Source organism: Gadus morhua, chromosome 12 (assembly GCF_902167405.1).
Source record: "Gadus morhua chromosome 12, gadMor3.0, whole genome shotgun sequence".
In the NCBI taxonomy this organism is placed as follows: Eukaryota; Metazoa; Chordata; class Actinopteri; order Gadiformes; family Gadidae; genus Gadus; species Gadus morhua.
The window spans coordinates 14,617,008-14,638,283 of NC_044059.1; the positions used below are offsets into that span (position 1 = coordinate 14,617,008).

The 21,276-nt window shown below is 44.2% G+C and overlaps 1 protein-coding gene across 3 annotated transcripts in view; it reads left to right on the top strand.

Annotated features, from left to right (window-relative positions):
- LOC115555194 (microtubule-associated serine/threonine-protein kinase 3) overlaps positions 1-15,981 on the top strand; it is a 266,613-nt gene extending 250,632 nt beyond the window's left edge. For all 3 annotated transcript variants that reach the window (XM_030371885.1, XM_030371886.1, XM_030371887.1), the window contains 2 exons: positions 10,351-10,556; positions 12,540-15,981. In XM_030371885.1, coding sequence (XP_030227745.1) covers positions 10,351-10,556; positions 12,540-14,155 — 1,822 coding nt within the window. In that variant the 3' untranslated portion in view covers positions 14,156-15,981. The remainder of the gene's footprint in view (positions 1-10,350; positions 10,557-12,539) is intronic.
- Positions 15,982-21,276: the final 5,295 nt, after the last annotated feature.

Consider the following 21,276-nt stretch of genomic DNA (forward strand, 5'->3'; position numbering starts at 1 on the left):
AATGAGGATCTGGGGCATGCATATCTGGAACCACTAGTGCTAATGTTGGCACTTCAGTTTCAGTTCCTAGAAACTCTTTGGGGAAGGTCAGACTCAGCTCTACATATCCAAGGTAAGGCACAGCTTGTCCATTTTCTCCTTCAACTTCCAGCAGGTCATTCAGCGGTTTCATTCGATAGTTTGATAATTGCTTCTGGTAGAATGACAGGGGGATTGTGGTGACTTGAGATCCGGTGTCTAACAGACAATTTACTTCCTTTCCTCCTATAATAATCTGAGCTGTGCACTTTGTTCCCACAAGCCCCTTTGGCAGTTCGATGAATGATGGTTCATGTTGAGCAGAGTTGTTACTTTTTCAATTTTCTTTGGGCGCTTTTCTCTCCTGAAAGTCTCTGTTTGCCCTTCAACAGCGACTTTCAGCAGTTTAACTGATCCCACTTGAGTTGCTTGTCTTTACACTGACGCCTCTTTTCTTCAACGAGGGCAGTATTTGGTTCACGTTCACAGCTTGGTGCAATATGCCCATCTTCACCACAACGGAAACAGTACCAAGGGCGAGGGCGGTTTGATGACAGTCCACTAATACTGCGCTGCTCTGCTGTTCTCTGGTATGTGTTTTTGGTCATGTGGGGGCTCTGCACTCCACGTGTGGGGATTTGACTTTGGAGCTCAGCGATCTGTCTCTTTAAAGTAGTCATTTCAACTTTGGGACTGTCAATTTCACCTTTTTGAGGAGTAATGTTCATTGATGCGACTTGAGCTTTGATTTCTTTGACTTGTCTCTTTAATTCATTGATCTCTGCTGATTCAGGATAGCTTGTCTTTGGTTGTGGAGGTGAGTGCATAGACATTTGGGATTGAAGATCTACAATTTGTCTTTTTAATGCATCAGTCTCAGCAGCTGCAGCGTCAGAGAATTCACAGGGGTTAACAGCTTGGCGGTGTGTTGCAGCTCGTGGCTTGAATGGCACAGGAACTTGCTTTTGTAGACCAAGGTGTCTCCTCTTCCGATCTTCCTTTGAGGCGTGTCTGTCCTCCTCCATCCTGATAAGGAACACCAGCTCGGCAAAAGGAGGAGGTTGTGTTTTTTTCAGTTCCAGTTGAAGGTCCGTAATCAAGTCATGGTTCCAACAGCCTCTGCAGAATTGCGATTCTGCAGACTGCGATTTCTTTCCCTTTCGGCAATACCACCTCTTCTGATTGCTGTGCTCAGTATAACTTGCAATCGGTGCACGTAGTTTGATGGCTTCTCACCATCGTTCTGCAGAGTGTTCATGAACTTGGCAACCAGGTCGTCTCCATCTTCCACTGAGTCGAGGAGCTCAATATAATCTGATGGTGAGGCTTGAGGAGTGAGCTGCCTGATAACGTCTGTGGCCGGAGGTAGTAAACTGTGTTATATTTTCTGTGTTCTGTGTAAATCAGAGATGGATGGATCGGTCATCATAGTCTGGTTCACTGTGTGGACGTGGACTTTTCCCTGAGAAGACTCGAAGGTGAAAAGAGACTTTCTGGTGTGACGTGGCAGCATCATTCTTTACAATGTGTTCAACAATCATTTTTTGGACATTGGGGGGATGTACATCACTCACATTGAAGACTGGGTGGGTCTTAACAGCAGCATCTCCTCCTGCAAAGTTGTAGTGTGCGGTGTTCATTTCTGGTACCTTGGCTGGGTGGTAGTAATGGGCACTACAGGTTTACACTGGGCATAAGCCGATGTGGGCTTTTCACTTTCTTTGCTGTGCGTCATTTTTTCTGTTGCTGGTGCTGTTTGTGCAGGGGAGCTTGTCTCTCCTTGTGTTATCATCTTCTTTAGCTCCTCCTGAAGCATATCTTGAAAAGATCTCCCACTGGCTCTAGCAATGTTTTACAACGCTTCAAGATATCCCTTGGTGGCGCTACTGCTGGCATCGAGTGTATTGACACTTTCTAGAGCATTCACTGTGAGAATGACTTCTGAGTCATGGGGGGTCTTGTAAGTTAAGGGCAGTAGGGGTCTTAACGTTAGCATGGCAGAGCTCTCTTGAAACTCAATTATCACATGGTGATGGAATTCAGAGGTTGGATCATCAATTAACAAGTGGCGATTTATGCGGCCCTGAGTCTCTAAATCTTCCATTTCTTTATCAAAGTTAGTGTTTGTGATGCCACTAATAATGACTGAGTTGGACATTTACTTTTTCAGTGTTCACTATTTCCATTTTAAGTTTTGAAAATATAACGTTTTAGTTTTTTTTTTGTGGTCACTCTTGGTGCAAACACGATATCTCTCCTGGCTAGCTCGCCAAAGTTTATGTAACCGGTACCTGGTGTCTTTTAATGAACACTGCTACTAGTTTACAATCAATAATCAATATATGGGCTAGACTACCAGAAGATTCTAAGGTTCGTTAAGGAGAGATATGGTAACTGTCTGCACCAGAAATGACACACGGAAACAAGATATATATATATCAAAGGTAAGAGAATTTTCAAAGCTGTTTTTCTCTTACCTTTTGGTTTTATTTATTTAAGTAGGAAAAATGATAAACGGAACAATTATACCTAAAATGATTTAAAATAAAATGTGGAAAAGATTAAAATGATCACAAACACCTTTCTTATTTACACCCTTATTTTAGGTCACCAAGAGTCAACCCTTTCAAATAAAACTTAAACAGGTTTCAAAATACCTCTGAATACTTAAAACATCCCTAAATAACACATTTCAATTGCACTAATAAAACACAGTAAAAAATGAGATCAGCCTATTCTAAGGGTTCGATCTGTCTCAGTCCATGTGAACAACACAATATCTAAATAATTCAGTCTCTTGTTCCTACAATGCTGCAGAAACGATTAGAATTTGCCTTATTGTTGTCCAATAGGATCGCTCTGATGGGGTAGCTCGCCATTCTGCACACCGCTGCGGGACCCCAGGGAGGGCGAGCAGGATACAGACGTTCCAGGGTTCAATATCTTTTTTCGATCCACACAAAAAAACCCGGCCTTGACAACAAAGCCAAAAGACTCATTATTAGTCTGTCTATCTTATACATTTCAGTTAATTTTCTATAAATAATATCATATTCTAGGTAACTTAACACAGTTTAAAACATAAATGATTGACACTTAACTCTAAATAAACCACTTCAAAAAAACATTTAAATTGTATTTTCTTTCTGTAGTTAATATACTCAGCAAGCTATAGATCACTGGAAGAATTTATCATTTCAAAACTAGCACCATTAACTCACAGCTTTACAGCTCATATTGTTTTTCACCAAAAGGCAAATAAACACATCTAGCAGCATCACTGACACATCAACACACCGCAACATCACACAGTGGAAAAAATGCTCAACCCACCGCTAAAGCTACAGTCTGCCGGCAGACCGCAGCCCCAGCAACGGGCCTCACATCCCCTCCCCCAGATCAGTCACGGCACGTCACGTGCAGTGTCACTGCGCACTATGCAAGAACGTTAGAAAAAAACGTTAGCTGCGGCTAGTTAGCAGCTAGTAGCGTCTAGTTAGCGTGCTATTTACCACACTAAAAGCCCAATTCTAAACCTAATATTTACACCGGAAGGCTCACCAAGGGTTTCGAAATCACGGTGCGGGCTTTTCGGGACTTTTAGTGACGCGGGGAATCTCTGTTCATGTAGCCAACTGTTTAAAAGTAGTTGCTCACGATCTCTCTCTTCCGTGGCTCATCCCGAAAAGGACGAATCACCGTAACTGCCGTCTACCGGCGGTTAGAAGAGGCGGGTCTAACTTCTTATTGGCCAGAACAGTGGCCAATAAGCCAGAACAGTTGCCAAGCGATCTTTTTTAATTGACAGGTGATTAAACAAATCACACCATATTAATCAGTTATCATAAAATAAATGCACTTATTTTCAATACTTTCCTCTTAAAGGGACTCTCACCTTTGTTGCATTTGAGAATTACAGCACATTCAAATCATCCCGCCTTCCTCCAATGGCCCACCCCCTAAGCGTTATTTTTTAGAGTACAAAACTAAGCGTTATTTTTTAGAGTACTGTAACGACCTCGCCGGTGACATAATGATGTCGAGTCATTAGTAGTTGAAGGTAGTTTTAATGAACCAAAACCAGGTCACTGAAACCCGTAACATTGTACCCAACGGCAGAAAACCGACACAAAACAAACCCCGGTTACCCCGGCAACCCCCAACACGGTCTCACTCGCGTACAGGCCCCCACCCTCCTGTTCTTCCAAGGCCCTCCCCCAGCTGACCTAATGATTCGCCCCCACGCTGATTGACAAGAAGAACATTACAATACATGCACATAGAACAACTGGCATAGCGGACAACGAAATATAATGTAACACATAACACACAAACTATTTAACTGTCCCAGGGTCGCTACAGTACAAAAGTTCTAGACTCCCATGGGTTATGTTTAGACTCCCATGGGTTATGTTTAGACTCCCAGGGGTCATAATATCTACCAGGGGTCTAGTAAACAAGAAATTTAGCAGGTGGCTCACTGTAATTTTATGGGCTTCGTGTGATACCGTTTTGAGGCCCCATGTTGAAGGACAGTGGTCCCACTGAGTATAAGAAAGGTGTATGAGCATTACAAACAGAGTAGCGGGACAACGTAGCGTCTGAGGCCGAAATGGGTCCCCTAATCGGACTGAATGGTGCGGTTGGGTGCCAACGGTCTGGAGGTCTTCCTGTAGCTCCAGAGTAGCGGGACAACGTCGCGTCTGAGTCCGAAATGGGTCCCGTAATCGCACTGAGTGGTGCGGTTGGGTGCCAACGGTCTGGAGGTCTTCCTGTAGCTCCAGAGTAGCGGGACAACGTCGCGTCTGAGTCCGAAATGGGTCCCGTAATCGGACTGAGTGGTGCGGCTGGGTGCCAACGGTCAGGTCTTCCCGGAGCTCCAGAGTAGCGGGACAACTTCGCGTCTGAGTCCGAAACGGGTCCCCTAATCGGACTGAGTGGTGCGGTTGGTTGCCAACGGTCTGGAGGTCCTGAGAATCATCCAGGGGAGCGGGACCACTTGGCTTCTGAGGCCGAATTGGGTCCCCTTGTCGGACTGAATGGTGCAGTTGGTGGCCAACAGTCTGGAGGTCTTCCTGAGGCTCCAGAGGAGGGTAACTCTGTGAGTCTGAGTCCGAGATGAGTCCCCTAATTGGACTGAATGGTGCAGTTTCAGTACGCCGTGGACCACTTTGGTCTGCCATCGTCAGTCGCTACGGTCGCTACTCGCTACTGTCTGCCGTGGAATCAAAACAAACCCTCTAGTTGAGGACGCGCCTTGATGATGCGGGGCCGAATGCGCCACAAGAAGCAGACGGAAAACCTTATATATCCATGCAGCAAACAGACAGGTCTGTCGGCCAATAAGGTCATTCGGTCCGAAGAATTTTATTGGTTGAAGTTTTCACTAAATATTATGAGAGTAAAATAATTGTTTGTTTTTACTCCTGGTTGGTCTGTCTTGCATATTAGAGTGTTATTACCTTATTAATACCAATTTAACCTTATCCAAAAAAAGTGTAAAAATGCAACAAAGGTAAGAGTCCCTTTAAATGTCTCTATTACTTTTTGTGTCACTATTTACAACGACAATATACAAGCCATGTATTTCTTTCTGATAAGTGACAACTATTCTACTGGGTTTTGAATAAATTCTGTTTAAATTAAAAGGTGTTATGCAACCCTGGGTTACATGTGCTTGTACCAAAGCCTGATGGCAGTACAAGATTTTGTACTGACTATAGGAAAGTTAATGCTGTTAGCAAGACTGATGCTTTTCCAATCCCAAGGGTTGATGATTGTGTTGACAAAGTAGGGCAGTCAAAGTTCCTCACTAAGATTGATCTGTTGAAAGGTTATTGGTGTGTTCCATTAACTGAATGTGGTAGAGAAATCTCTGCTTTCGTCACACTTTCTGGGCTGTACGAATACAATGTTCTCCCATTTGGAATGAAGAATTCGCCAGCCACATTCCAAAGAATGATTCATTCTGTGATCAAAGATTCGCCCAACACCAGTGCTTACATTGATGATTTAGTGACTGGGAATGAGACTTGGGAGAATCATCTGGAGGATGTAGGAAGACTGTTTGAGAACCTGTCAGGGGCCAACTTAACAGTTAATTTGTCCAAGAGCGAATTTGGATGTGCCCATGTTACTAATCTTGGACACGTTATTGGCCAAGGTCAGGTGGTGCCTGTTGATGCTAAGGTTCAGACAATTATGGCTTTTGCAGCTCCCACGGGTAAGAAAGCCCTGAGGCGATTCTTGGGAATGGTGGGGTATTATCGCAAGTTCTGTAAGAACTTTGCTGACGTCGCCTTGCCATTAACAAACTTGCTCAAGAAGAGAGAGAATTTTGTCTGGAATGAATCTTGCCAAAATGCATTTGACAAACTGAAGTCCATGTTATGTAATTATCCTGTACTCCAGTCTCCTGATTTTAGTAAACCATTTTTCAGTGGCCGTAGATGCTAGTGATGATGCCGCTGGGGCTGTGTTGTTACAACATGATGAGAGTGACAATGTTGAGCATCCTGTTGCATACTTTTCCAAGAAGTTCAACCGGCATCAGATCAACTATTCAACAATTGAGAAAGAGCTACTAGCTTTGATTCTAGCACTGCAACATTTTGATGTTTATTTATGTACAGGTCAGAAACCCCTCATTGTATACACAGATCATAATCCCTTAGTGTTTTTGAGTAAGATGAGAAACAAAAACAGAAGATTGTTAAACTGGAGTTTAATTTTGCAAGAGTATGACATGGTAATCAAGCATATCAAGGGTAAAGATAATATTATTGCTGATTGTCTATCTCGGTGTTGAGATGTTGAAATTGTAGATAGACCTGTCTGAAAATTTTGATCTATTGGATCAAAATTTTCCCTTTAAGGGGGAAGGTGTAATGAACCTACATTTATACTTTATTTCTACATTGTTTTGTTTTATTTTGACATGATTCTGTATTTTATTTGCGGTCATAAGGACATCTAATTTATTTTTGTCAATCATCAGATCAGCATGCGTGGTTAGTGATTGTTAATTGGCCTATTCCTGATTACATGCGATATATAGGGCAGAGAATTACGGAAGGGGGGCGGCTTGACTCTATCCGAGCCCGTGGATGCCATATCGGTTGGACGTCTCTTCACTCCCTCCGCTCTCGTGGACGCCTTATTTTTGGATCGTTTGGACGTCTCTTCACTCCCTGTGTTTAGGGTAGAGGGAACAAATGGTGTAACTTTGTGAATAATAACAAACCTTGATGCTGAAGTTGTAGATAAATATTCGAAACTCATCCATGACTCTCTGTCTGCCTTTGCTGCCATTTTGCTGCCATTTTTGCTGCCATGTCTAGTGTTACAACATTGTTACACTAGACAGCCAGCAAGTTGCAATGGCTATATACTATACGTCTTTCACGCACGTCAAAATAAAAATCTGATATCAGATGTAGTCATGTTTACATAAACATTTCTGATCAGAATAGATTTCTATTCGGAATAGATCTATTCCTATCATGTGATCCGAATTGTTTATATGGGATACGGCGGCGACATAATGGACATCTTTTCAGTATTTGGCATTTTTATGTTTTTGCTTTTAATGAAAGCCCAGCAGGAGAGAGATTTTCTCTGAACAGTATTCCGGTTGAGGCGTATATATGATATTTTTATTCAGATTGAGCTGTTCTTCCAATTCTAATCAGATCAGAAGTGTCCATGTAAACCCGGCCTCGACAAAATGAGGCCGAACCGAACTGATTCTTCTCTCTCGTTCGTCTCGTTCGTTCTCAGACTCGACTCCTCCCAGACCCGCTGACTGGCTGACTCGCTGTTCATTCACTGCCTGTGAGTGATGAAGAGGGAAGAGGCTTAGTGAGCGAGCGTCACTAAGCCTATTAAGTCTATTATCTTGCTGATATGTTAAACGTCCAATAATCCACTACACCCCCCATCCCGCTGTGTTTGGACTTCCATGATCGTTTGAGAATGAGAACGAGGGAGGAGCAGAGTCTGACTGACTCAGCTGAGAACGTGCATTCCATGATTCGATTCACTGCTACCGGAAACTCGACTGAACAAACAAACAAACGATTCTGAACGACTCTTCTTGGCGAACTGATCGACGCGAACTGAATCAAGGAAAAGAATCATTGAATCCATCATTACTGCCCAGACAGCCAGCCAGTTACCATGGCAATGGCTAGCCTACTGTACGTCTTTCACGCTTGTCCGTCAAAATAAAAGTCTGACATCAGATGTAGTGATGGGTCGGTCGCGAACGGGCCGGTTCAAAGAGTCGGCTCTTTTAAGTGAACGATCGGAGTCGGCTGCCGAACGCGAGATGTTTTAAAATTTTTATATAGAGTTTGACTAGTCAGAATGATATGAAGATCTCCGCGCTACGGGTGCTCCTTGCATGCTATGCGTGTGTGCAGTGACTGACTGACAGGTGTATGCATGCAACCCAGGCCCCCAGGAGCAGTGCATACTTCCGCAATTTTCTGGAGTCCCAGAAGTAGATGTCCCCGTTCACTCCAATACAAGTGGGGAACAGGAATGTATCTCCGCAAAATAATTGTGGATATCAATCAAAGGCTCGTAATTATCTTTATATCATGTACTAATAAAATGTAAGTTTTCTCTTTTCAAAACGCCACCTCAAGCGTTTTATTTTATTTATGTATTTTTTGCAGGAGAAGGAGGGGTTGGCAGCTGAAAGGAGTCGTAGTGAAACAAATGTTGTTTCGGCCCGGCATAATAATTTTTGAATAATAATTGTTGTCCAGATGGCAGAAGGAGTGTAATTTAAAGATCACATATAGAGAATCATCGGAGGGATTAACTTATACTTCCAAGGTCGGTAAACAATGCGACTGTGCTCGCTCAGACCTCTCGCTTATGATGCTACAATGCTAACAATGCTAGTTAACGAGAATATTTCTGAATCCGGCAAGTCATGCGCTAGGGAGTGGCTAGGCGCCCATGATGTGGAAGTAAATCTCTCCTTGATGTTGCCCTGCGCCATTGAGCAGTTTTCATAGGAATGAATGGGCGGCCATGTTTTAGTTCGCTGTCCTTTCTTTAAGGTCCATAATGCAACCAGGCCCCCAGGAGCAGTATATACTTCGGAAATCCACCAGTGCTCAGCGGCCAAGCCTGGTATTGCAGTTGTTTTAGCGGTTGTGGACAGGTCGCTCAATTCATGGGGCCAAGAAGTAGATAACTCCATTCACTCCAATACAAGTGGGGAACAGGAATAAGTCTCTGCAAAAAAAATGTTGGATATCAATCAACGGTTCATAATTATCTTTATACCATGTACTAATAAAATATACGTTTACTCTTTTCAAAACGCCACCTCAAGCGTTTTATTAGCCGTTTTATTTTATTATTTTTTGCAGGGGAAGGAGGGGTGGGCAGCTGAAAGACGTCGTAGTGGAACAAAAGTTCTTTCAGCCCGGCATCCAAGAGGGCTCAGTTCACGGCACCTTTAACTTCTTGGGTTAAAGGTACAAACTATTCTAAAATAAAATAATAATATAAATAATACAATTTGTTAAATAATTGTGGCCTAGATGGCAGGAGGAGTGTAATTTAAAGATTACATACAAAAGGATGTATTGAATAATTGAGGTGATATATAGGCCTACTCATAGGTATCATAAGTCAAAACAGGCTACATTTGGCTGAATTATAAAGGGTATAAGTGGTAATATGAAAAGCCGTTTTGGAGCTGAAAGAGCCTGCTCTTGTTGGTGAGCTGATCCAAATCTTTTTTCTTTTACACTCCGGGACCCATTCAAAACTAGTTAGCGCAAATGTCTGTTTTGTCAGTGGGTTTTGACGGAGCATGCTTTAGAAACATGGTTGGTGATTGTTTTAATATGTTATCTTCCGGTTAACAAGTTTTTAAGGCATACTAATGCAATATAACCATTCCTACCAAGCACACCACACATCCATGCACGGAAGACTTCTATTTAAAAAATATATACTCAGATCTACCCTTGGCAGTCCATGAAGTGTTGTGGGATTATGTTGGACTCATGAACATGGGGTCTTCTGTTAGACATGGCATGACATCAAATAATTGTTTACCATCATGTATTCATTAGGCCTCCACCATACTCGTCATACAGTAAGTCCCCATCATGGTTGCTTTCAACTATATTTGCTATTATTATTGTTCTTCTGGTCGCTTTTAGCCAATGATTTTGTATGAATGTTTAATAAGCCCTAAGGGGTTAGGGCAATCTATCTCAAAGATCCCTTTAGCTAGGCTGTGGACCATTGGGATCAAACACAGAACCCTAACCTTACTTCCCTCCTCCTCCTCCTCCTCAGGCGTCGCACCATCCTGAGGAAGCTCTCCAAGCAGAGCACCGTGATGCACAGCAGCCGCAGCTTCTCCTCCGGCCTACACCACTCCGTGTCCTCCAGCGAGAGTCTGCCTGGCTCTCCCACCCACAGCCTCTCCCCCGGCCCGGCCACACCCTGCCGAAGCCCCGCCTCTCCCTGCCGGAGCCCCGCCCCTGACCACCAGGTCACAGGTGAGCAAGGCAGGGCCCCATCTTTTGATGTGGAGATATTGCGCAGTATTGAAAATGGTGATGTGTGTATACTTTCCTGAAATTAGGGGTCCTACGGAAAACTTAGGACCCCTAATTTGTTTGTCAGTATTTTTTTTTATAATTTTTAACCTGACTTTTTGTTTCCAAAAGTTATAAAAAGTGGCAGGCTTGTAAAATGAGTAAGATAATCAAAAGCTCTCCCAGAATAACTCCTGGATGGCGCTATAACAAGGCCTGGAAGTTCAGCATTTCAACAGGCTTCCATTACCAGTAGGAAGGTGCAATATGCATTAAACTTGTTATACTTGCACCATTTGTCATGATGAAAAACGTTCAAATCGCAACCCATACGGTTACAACATCTCTGATGTTTAAACAGCTCTGACATTGTGTCAAAAACACGTAGGCTCGGCTGTCGAATTTGATGCATTTGTTTGAAGTTGCCTTTCTGAATGTCTGTTTGATACTGGATTTTGAAACAATATGCATTAGGAACATGTAAGGTGATTGTCATGTGCCATATTACCATACCGACCAAGTTCACCATACCTCCACGTACGGAAGATTTATATTCCTCAAAATATAGTCTAATCTGCCATTGGCAGTCTACATGTCCATGTAGTGTAGTAGTATTGCGTCGGACTCATTACCATGGATTCGCTGGTTGAAGTCCAACCTCAACCAACTATTCTGTGAGACATGGCATTACACCAAATAATGTTTAGCATCATGTATTCATGAGGCCACCACCATACTCGTAGTCATACGGTCATGGTTGCTTGCAACTTTATTTGTTTTTGTTTGGTTCATCAAAATCCAGTATGAATCTTGGATTAAAGAGGCCCTAGTGTCCAGCAGCCGGCTGCACCAGCAGAACATAAGGTCCCACTCAGGCTACGTTGAACGTAAATCGCCCAAACGTTCGACTTTACACTCTACAAAAAAAAAGCAGTTGCACCAAGCAGATAGTTTCAACGTAACGCTAAGTTACAACTTATATTTTAAACCTCCACTCTAGCTGGTTTAAGTTCCATTCTAACGATAAAGACCGTTAAATACGTTAAAAGATTTCAACACAAGTGATGGCTATTCGTTTTGAGCAATGGGAAGAGGAGTTTCAACACGATTTGTGCCGGGAATGGATTGTCGGTGACTGTATCGATCCATTTCTTCAGTATGATGATGTTGATTTATATGCCCAATTTCGGTTTTGCCGGGCGGAGTTACTGAGAATAACCGGCCTTCTTGACAGCGACCTGCAGCACAACACAAACCGAAATTTGGCTCTAAGTCTAGCGATGCAAGTGTGTTTGGCTCTGAGATATTTTGCCACCGGGTCTTCTCAAAACCTAGTTGGTGACTCGGTCCAAATAAAAACAACTAAAGCCCACGTACAAACCAACATTTCTAGAGCTATTCCATGCAATGCATAGCCAGGTAGAGGCTAACTCAGACAAAAACTCACGACACACACAACGAATAGCATACAAAGCATATCTATTTATTTATTATAAAATCCGCCATCAAATAGCTTAACCTCACGCCTATACCGTCCAAGTAAATTTAAAGAATAAATGACTGAAACTGTTTTGTTTGTCCTCTCATTTGGGTGCTACTGCTAACGCGTCTTCACTCGGATAAGGTGGAAACTTGCCAGTACTTCCTGTTTACATTGTTGGCCGTCAAAGATTGGCTTGAAATTATCTAAACGTCATTAAAAGCGACACTGGTACAATTTACGCACTACTAGTAACATTACAACTTAAGTTATGGTGGTGCAACCAAAATTTAGAACACCTTTTGGTTTGATACTAGCTATGTCGAGCGTAGGGTTAAGGCAGACTTTACACCCGAACTTATGATCGGCTTTACGTTCTGCTGGTGCAACCGACTGCAGGTGTAACTCTGTATTAAAGAGGCCCTATGTATTAAAGTGGTATGTTCCCCTCTCTGCCCCTCCAGACTCCAACCCCCCACAGAGCATGTCTCCCTGCCCCAACTCCCCCAGCTCCTCCTCCACCCACATCCGGCCCAGCTCCTTGCACGGCCTGGGCTCCAAGCTAAGCACCCAGCGCTACACCAAGGTGGGCCGCCGCAAGTCCACCAGCAGCATCCCACCTTCACCACTCGCGTGCACCTCCTCCTCCTGCTGCCCCCAGCCCCTCTCCCCTCAGCGCTCACCCTCCCCACTTCCGGGCCTGGCAAAGACCCTGCAAGCATACCACGGCACAAACCTTTCGCCGCCCACCATCGTGCGGCACATGGTGCGCCCACGCTGCACCGATCACCCCCGCTCGCCGCTCCTCAAGAGGGTGCAGTCGGCCGAGAAGCTGTCGGGTGGCTACCACTGTGACAAGAAGCAGTTTGCGCCGCGGCGGCACACGCTTGAGGTGCCGCTCTACGGCGAGGTGGACCTGCTGGGCGACGCGGAGGCCGACGGGGGGTTAAGTGGCGGCCTCCACTCCCTGGGTGACCACGGGCGCCTTGGTGGAGGGTACCTGGGCGGCGTGCAACGCTCGGAGAGGCTGGTGGTGATGAGGAAGCTCAACCTGTCGGAGCGTCGCGACTCCTTCAAGAAGCAGGAGGCAGTGCAGGAGGTGAGCTTTGACGAGCCCGACGAGAAGAGCAGCCCCCGGGTCATGGTGACCGGCCCCTCTTCCTCCTCCACTCCCCTACTCCTCAAACCATCCTCAGACCCCCATACCCAGCCGAGGCCTGCCCGGGGCACCTACCAGCTTCAATCCAGCGAAGAGGTGGAGCAGGTGGCGCCTCCACTTTTGAGGCGGTTCACCCTGGTTCCCCAGATCGCTGTGCAGGGTTCAACAGAGAGCGAGGACCAGGAAGAGTGGGAGCCCTGCTCCGACGGAGAGGAGGGGGAACAGCAGCAGCAGGTAGTGGTGGCTAATTCCCTCTTATTACCACAGCGACCGGAAGCGACTCCCAGTCCGGGTATTACCACTCACTTTCGAATGGAAACCTCCACCCTCCTGCTGAAAGACCAGAAGACCCCCAGCCCATTGCTGAGGGACCTCGGGACCCCAAGCCCACTACTGAGCGACCAGGTGACCCCCAACCCCCTGCTGAGAGACCAGGTGACCCCCAGCCCCCTGCTGAGAGACAAGCCGACCCCCAGTTCCCTGTGGAGAGACCAGCTGACCCCCAGTTCCCTGCTGACAGACCAGGCGACCCCCAGTTCCCTGCTGAGAGACCACGAGACTCCCAGTTCCCTGCCGAGAGACCAGCCAACCCCAAGCCCCCTGCTAAATGACCTTTGGATCCCCAGTTCCCAACTGAGGCCCGCTGACTCCGACAGACTTGCTGAGATACGAGCAGATCCAAAGCCCTCTGCTGAGAGGTCAGCCGACCCCCACCGCCCTACTGAGAGGCCAGCCGACCCCCACCGTCCTGCTAAGAGACCAGGCGACCCCCGGCCCCAAGCTGAGAGACCAGGAGACCCCCAGTCCCCTGCTGAGAGACCTGGGGACCCCCAGACCTTAGAGGCTGAACACCCAGCCTGGGAAGGCCCCCAGGACGAGCCGCTAGCAGCGCAATGCTGTTTACATTCAGATCTTCCTTAGGAGAGGTGGAGTCCCAGCTGTTGTTCACTTCCAGAATTGTTATTTTTTCGTTGTTGGGGAAATTTGAAGTTTTATTTGAAACTGTTTGTTTTTTTTAACTGTCAAAATTTTCCTGCAGACGTTGCAGGCTTGTCCGGGTCTTATTTATTAAATTTAGAAGCTATGTTGAATAATTAACGGAACGAAGTGGGTCATGGTCGCTGCAATGATTAAGCCAAGCCTAAATCATGTTCAGTCTTCATAATTCTTTAGTTTTTGTGTCCCTTGACTGGATTTTTATATAAATGTCTATATTTTTAACTGTCACAGAACAAATTTGTTTCATATGTCATGGTTGTCTCGGGACCAAAAGGCACAGGAGTAATAGTTTGCTTAAGCTCTTCAGAGAATATTTTGCTAAGGATATTTTCTTCCCCTTACTGAAAGATTTCTAGGCTTCCAGGCAGTTATTAAACAAGCTTTACCAGGAAGAGATGCTATGAATTATGGCCTTAAATTAAAAATAAATTACCATGAGGTAGGATGGGGTGTGCACCTTGGCTACGACGTGTCCCATCAAAAACTGTGTTAACGTGCCAGCATGCAGGAGAGCCCAACAGTGGTCTCGCTATTTAAGCCATATCTTCTCTGGGGCATTAGAGGTGTTCTGTAGAGGCCTTGTATCTCAACTATTGTTTACAAAAGGCATGTCCCATGCTCATCTCAGATAACCATTCAAAATTAGACTAGCTGTTAGCATCCACACTACACTCGCTGCCAGGTAGCCTGCAGGGTGTTGTAGGTCATCGCTAACATAACCGCTCCTTCTACAGACTGCTGCAACGATAGCATGAGCAAACACCTCAAATGTCTGAGGGTAGCCTGGATGATTATTTTTGGATGATAGCGAGAGCAGCTGAATTCACAGCTGTGCTCATGCTGTGAAACATAAGCAGGGGAAGAAGGGTAATATGGAAACGTGGTGGGTTCTTGGCTCTTTCTTAATGCAAAAGAGACTCATTCTAGTTCCTCTTGCTGTGACATGCCTATTCCTCGTATTTGCCGTGTAGTGATGTTTACATGTTGGGATGAATTTGGACTAATTGGTTCCATCAGGAAATGGAACTATGTGTGTGTGTGTGTGTGTGTGTGTGTGTGTGTGTGTGTGTGTGTGTGTGTGTGTGTGTGTGTGTGTGTGTGTGTGTGTGTGTGTTTGTGGTGACTAACTATCGTCCAGCCGGGGACTTCAATATGCGCTACAACACCGAACGATAGAAGCATGTTATAACTTGGTTTAGGGTGGCAAACGGCGTGCCATTCTACTAGCTGTCAAGCCGGATCTTATGACCCCCTGTTCCTTTCCTTTTGTGATGTCATGATTTTGTCACAATGTCATGATTTGCGTGTATTCATCGTCCGTGCCGGCGCAAAGTGCGTTGACATGCAGACTGGCAGGAACACATCCACACTACTCGTCCACAGCAGCATGAGGAGGGGATATGTAACTATGTTGCTAGCTGTTTACTCTTTACACACTGAATTGTTTACAATGTCAACAATGGGATATACAACCCTCCCCCCTCTCCCCCTTTTTATACTCTTGTCGCTCTCTACGATGACATCCCTCTTCAAATAAACGGAAGAAAACTAGAATTATTAACTGTCTTCAAAGAGTGAGCCATTGAGGGTCTAGAGGTGGACCGGGTCTCCCCGGTGGTTCTGTTCTGTTCAGTGCATGCTGCATGAGATGAGCACAATGCTGTAATACTTGACTGCATGGTGGCCCAGTCGCCCCGTACTGTGGTACTTATTATATGGTGAATCAATTAAACATCTGTACTGTTCCACTATGCTGTTTTGTCCTGTTCAATATATAGTGTACAACAACCTAATGGAAATGTAGGACCACTGGGTAGAGGATAGTCTAGTGATTCTGGTTTCAAACTCCAATAGAGCCCATAAAGCTGTTCATGAAGCTCTGTCCACTCTAAGCTAAGTGGCGGGAAGTTTTGGGATTGTTGATATATTATTGTAAACAGGTAGGGGCAGGCCAGATTTTTTTTTTGGTGTATTATGTTATAGGATCGGATTTTCTTGTTTACGATTCAACTTGTCAGTTTGGGCTTTAATTCTTTTTGCATTCCTGGGCAGATCATTTAAAAAAAGAGGACATGGTACATGGTGCATCAATAGACAAACATGTAGATACATGTGAGACATAAAGCGATAGACAAAAATGAAAAAGTCACAAAGGACGGTATCAAGCATAACGGAAGACAAAGCACACATATTTTACAAAAAGGCTACATAAATACGTCTAAAATGTCATGACTTCGAGAAATTTTATGAAATAAATATTGCACTAGATCTTAATGTTGTTGGTTTAACATAAAGATTGATGTATCGAAATGTAATGCGTTTGAAAGAAGGAACTCTAAAGCGCCTGTTAGAAGGCAGGAGCTGATATTCTCTGTGTAAGAGATGTTGGAGACCACTGGAAATGTATCTGGCCAGCCTGAGCATGCTCTTGTTGTGGCCTTACTGGAAGGTGTGCTACAGATGATGTAGCACACCATTTGTGTTAGAATTTTAAATTTGATATAGTTCGCCCTATCTTTGACTGAAAGGCTACTTTGATAAGCCGTACAACAATAAAGCATTACACTCTCACTGCCGTAAAGAACAAAGAAATTATTTGGTTAAAGGAGACATATTATGGTGTTTTCCCAACAAGCAAACATAGTATTTGAGTTCCAGAAAACATGTTTGTGAAGCTGTTTGCTGGAAATAGCTTTTAGGAAAAAAATAATATCGTCTACCGCTATTCCCCTCTGTTTCAGTCCCTTCAGAATGCGCTGTTCCTGGCGTCTGTAGCTTTGATGCAAATGAGCTGCTGCCCATTGACCAATGAGCTGTCAGACTGAACCACAGCATGGAGGAGAAGGGATTGTTGCCGTTTGCTGACTCATGGAGCTCTATATCTATATTATATAATGTAACATAATAATAATATTATATACGGGTATTTATATAATCTATCTAATATCACGGCCAAAAGCTATGTGTGCCTCGGATGATATTATGAATAATAAAGACTGTGTATGACGACTCTGGTACTTCCACAAGTAAAGACTCGTAGTGGGGGATATCTCGGCCACGGTTGAGAAGAATTGGGGGCAAGGAACTTTGGCATTGACTCTCTGAAGTCCATGAACCGTGACATGGAGAAGAAAAGGATTGTACTCCGGGAGCTGAGCTGCCGGACTGCCTCCGAGCTCCCCGCGCCGGAGCTGCCGGCCGCCGTTGAAGCCGTCCTGCCGCAGTCCGGCAGATCGGGCTGTGTACTCCAGGAGCTGAACTGGCGCCGAAGTTATGTTTCAGCTCCAGCGGATGAGCAGCTCCGGCTGGGGTAGCTCGGCGGCAGTCCGGCAGCTCAGCTCCGGGAGTATAATCCCTTTCTACTCCATGTGTCTCCTCCTCCCGACTTCCCTTCTGCGGCAGCTCCGGCGGGGTGAGCTCGGCGCCAGAGAAAGGGATTGCACTCCCGGAGCTTAGCTGCAGGGCTAGCGCCGAGTTCCCCTCGCCGGAGCTGCTCGTCCGCTGGTCCACAAAATCTTAGCGATGCTCTGATTGGAGGGGAGTGGGGAAGTGGGAGGTAATATTAAAATGTGCCCCCTTCCTACGTAGGAGGGGGCGCCGAAACTGACTCGCTCGTTTGGTAGCTGGAGGCGGGCTGCTTCCAGAAATGCGTATTCACTCAAAAATCATGTACAGACTTATTTCAAAGTTTGTATGCGTGTGGGAGCACCACCATCTACCCACAACTGACAAGCAGTTTTTTCCCCCAAGCAGTCAGACTCCTGGAAAAACACACTACGCCCCAACCATCCACACGCACACCACAACAACAGACTGTTGTTACTTTTTAGTATTATTGATGCTGCTACTTACTTATTTATTTATTTATTTTTACTTTGTTCCTTTTCATATGGTTTCTTATTCTTATTCTTATTTATTTTATCTTTTACTGTTGCTGCTATGTGAATGTTGAGGAACCAAGCCTAAGATTTTTACTCTTGAGTACTGTACTATAAGATGTAATAAAAGTGATTCTGATTCTGATTCTGATTCTGATTCAACAACACCCCAAATCCCAGGAAAAGTGCTCTTTTCATAATATGTCCAAAGGATCTTAATCTCTGCAGGAAATAGATGTCTGTTGTATCTTTTTGCAGGTAAATTCTATGAGGTCCGTGATAGATTTTCGTCTATCATGACACCCAGGTATTTGTAGGTTGGGACTTGATTTCTGAATTATGGATCTTCACTGGGGACAGTTGACGAGTAGATGGTTCTCCAAAAAGGATGTTATCTGTCTAGTTTTTATCACACCATTTAGTAACCAATCCACATTGCCCTGGTACAGTATATAGTCCTCGGATTGGGTGAATAGGGTCACTGGGGTGGAGTCGTCAAGTATTTTAAAAGATATTGATTTGACACTGGTGGTGCAGTCTGAAGCGTACAAGGTACACACCAGGTAACATTGAATTCAATATCGACCAGGTTTGACCAACGTTACAGATATGGCCGGGTAATTATAGGCTATGTGCTAGTTAAGAGCTTTAGAACTAGATTAACGTATCTTCAGTCACCCGCTAGAACGGCGGTAGTTATGGTGTGATCCAGATGCCTCGGACACCAGCCTTACGAGCCTTAGAAGTGGGGACATCTCCCAGCTTTCTTGCGGCATTTCACGGAGGCACTAGTCGCACTTTTGACGTCACTTTTGCACTTTTTGAAGTCATTAGGTAAGGCGAGTTTCAGATGAGGCATGCGGCTTTGTTTGCCATGCGTCAGAATGCATTCTGGGATGAAAAACGTCAGAAATACCTGTTATAACTTACGATGCGACGAGTCACCAGGGGCCTCTAAGAATAGTCAAATCTCCTAACCTTTATGCCTCCTTTCCTTAAAGGGGACCTATTATGCTTTTTCGACTTTTATGACCTATAAACGTTGTTATAATGATTGATAGTCATGTTTAACCATACTAAAGTGTCAAATAATGACGTACATGCATTCGGACGTATTCCCTGCTGACAGTCTGGGGTGGCTGTGCAGAGCGCTATACACTCAGGACAACGTTTGCGATTCACTTGTTCACATTTCCGGGAACTCATCTACGTAGAGGCACTCCTGCCACGCCCCCGTATGCCTGGTCAAATCTGCCCGCGCGCGCGCTTCAAGGAAGGTAGCCAATCACAACGGATTTGGGTTGGCAGGAGGGGGGCGAGGGGGCGGAGAAGGACGAAACCGAGCGTTGACAGAGAATGCTGAAAGCGCCCAAATGAGAGGAAGAGTTTCACGAAAATCTACATCGTTTTTGTGTATGGTTAAACATGAATATCAATCATTATAACAACGTTTATAAGTCATAAAAGTCGAAAAAGCATAATAGGTCCCCTTTAACCTTTGTGTAAAACAACATCGGGTCCTTTCGAAAAGATAGCACTGTTTCAATTGAATTCGACTTCACTCTTCCCATGACGTCATTGCTTGGTGTATTGCTGACCTCTAGCGTCTCTAGTGTGAAACTACAATTTTCCGAAGATTGACTTAAACAATCGCTCTATGATCCATACGTTCTTGTCGCATTGACAGTATTGGGAAAGTTCACTTTGTAGTTCAAAGTTCAGTTCACAAATTTTAAAATGAATTCATAATTGAAAAATATTAACGAAGTTCATCGTTCCAAAAAAAGAACTAGATCAAAGTTATTTTTTTCAATTGGCCTATGTTGATGTGAGCTATTATTTTTTTCCAGTATTTTGAATATTGAGCCCCGGTATTTTGAACATTGAGCCCACTTTATGGTTTGTCTAGGAGGAAATAAAGTGGTTGAATCAAATATCGTAGCGAAATGCAGTTTCTATCGTGTTTTATTGCACATTTAGCCCATTTTGTAAGTCCCATTTATTTCTGTTGGAAGACTCATTGCTCGTTGGACGGAAACGGAATGGGGGGGTGTTCAGTTTGATTGTAGTCTTTTCGCTCAGTTCTAGCAAGCCCCCGGGAAAAGTGCATACTTCCGCAATCCACCAGTGCTCAGCGGCCAAGCCTGGTATTGCAGCTGTTTAAGCGGGCTGTGGACGGGTCCCTCAATTCAAAGGACCCAGAAGTAGATATCTCCGTTCACTCCAATACAAGTGGGGAACAGGAATGTGTCTCCGCAAAAAATGTCTGGATATCAATCAAAGGCTCATAATTATCTTTATGCCATGTCCTAAAAAAAATTACGTTTTTTCTTTTCAAAACGCCACCTCAAGCATTTTAATTTTTTTTAAAATTATTATTATTTTTTTAATTATTAGCCGTTAATTATTTTTTGCTGGAGAAGGAGGGGTGTGCAGCTGAAAGGAGTCGTAGTGAAACAAATGTTGTTTCGACCTGGCATCCGAGAGGGCCTAGTTCAGTGCTCCGTTAACGTGTCCGATTTTTAGACTGGTTCAGCTGCTGCTCAATAACTCTCACGGTCCTCTGCTTGCGATCATTGTGATTCACCATATATTGATCCATTTATTCAAAAGATCCAAAGACAAAGAACAGGTGCATTACAGTATCATTTTATATTATTGTTAATAGTCGAATTAAAATTTCAGCGTTGGTATTTAATTTTTCATTTGCTTGTTTAGCGACAGTTAACAATGTTGGTGTATTACAATTATGCTGGTTGAAATGTAACCATTTATTTGCACATAAGTTATTGATTGCATTTTTCGTAAATAGTTCGTTGGAAGGAATCCGTTTCTTAAGCAGTGTGACACTTGGAGCTTGCATGACGGAGCACAAGTTGGCACAAAGCATCCAAAACTGCAAAAAGACATTGTTCAATTGTAGACTTGGGGCTTGCATAACGGAGCACAAGGCATAGTTTAATAGTGCATTTATTTTTGAACAGCACATCCGATCAGTGACCTCTGTAATTTTTGTACATTTAAATGTATGCCCATCACTAACTGAGTTTAGCTTTATCTATTATTACTTTTATTTTCTTCCCTTCTTTTCTTAATGTTATGTGTATTTTGTTTTTAAGATAATACAAGAGAAACCCAAACATATCTTATGGTCTCGTATTTATG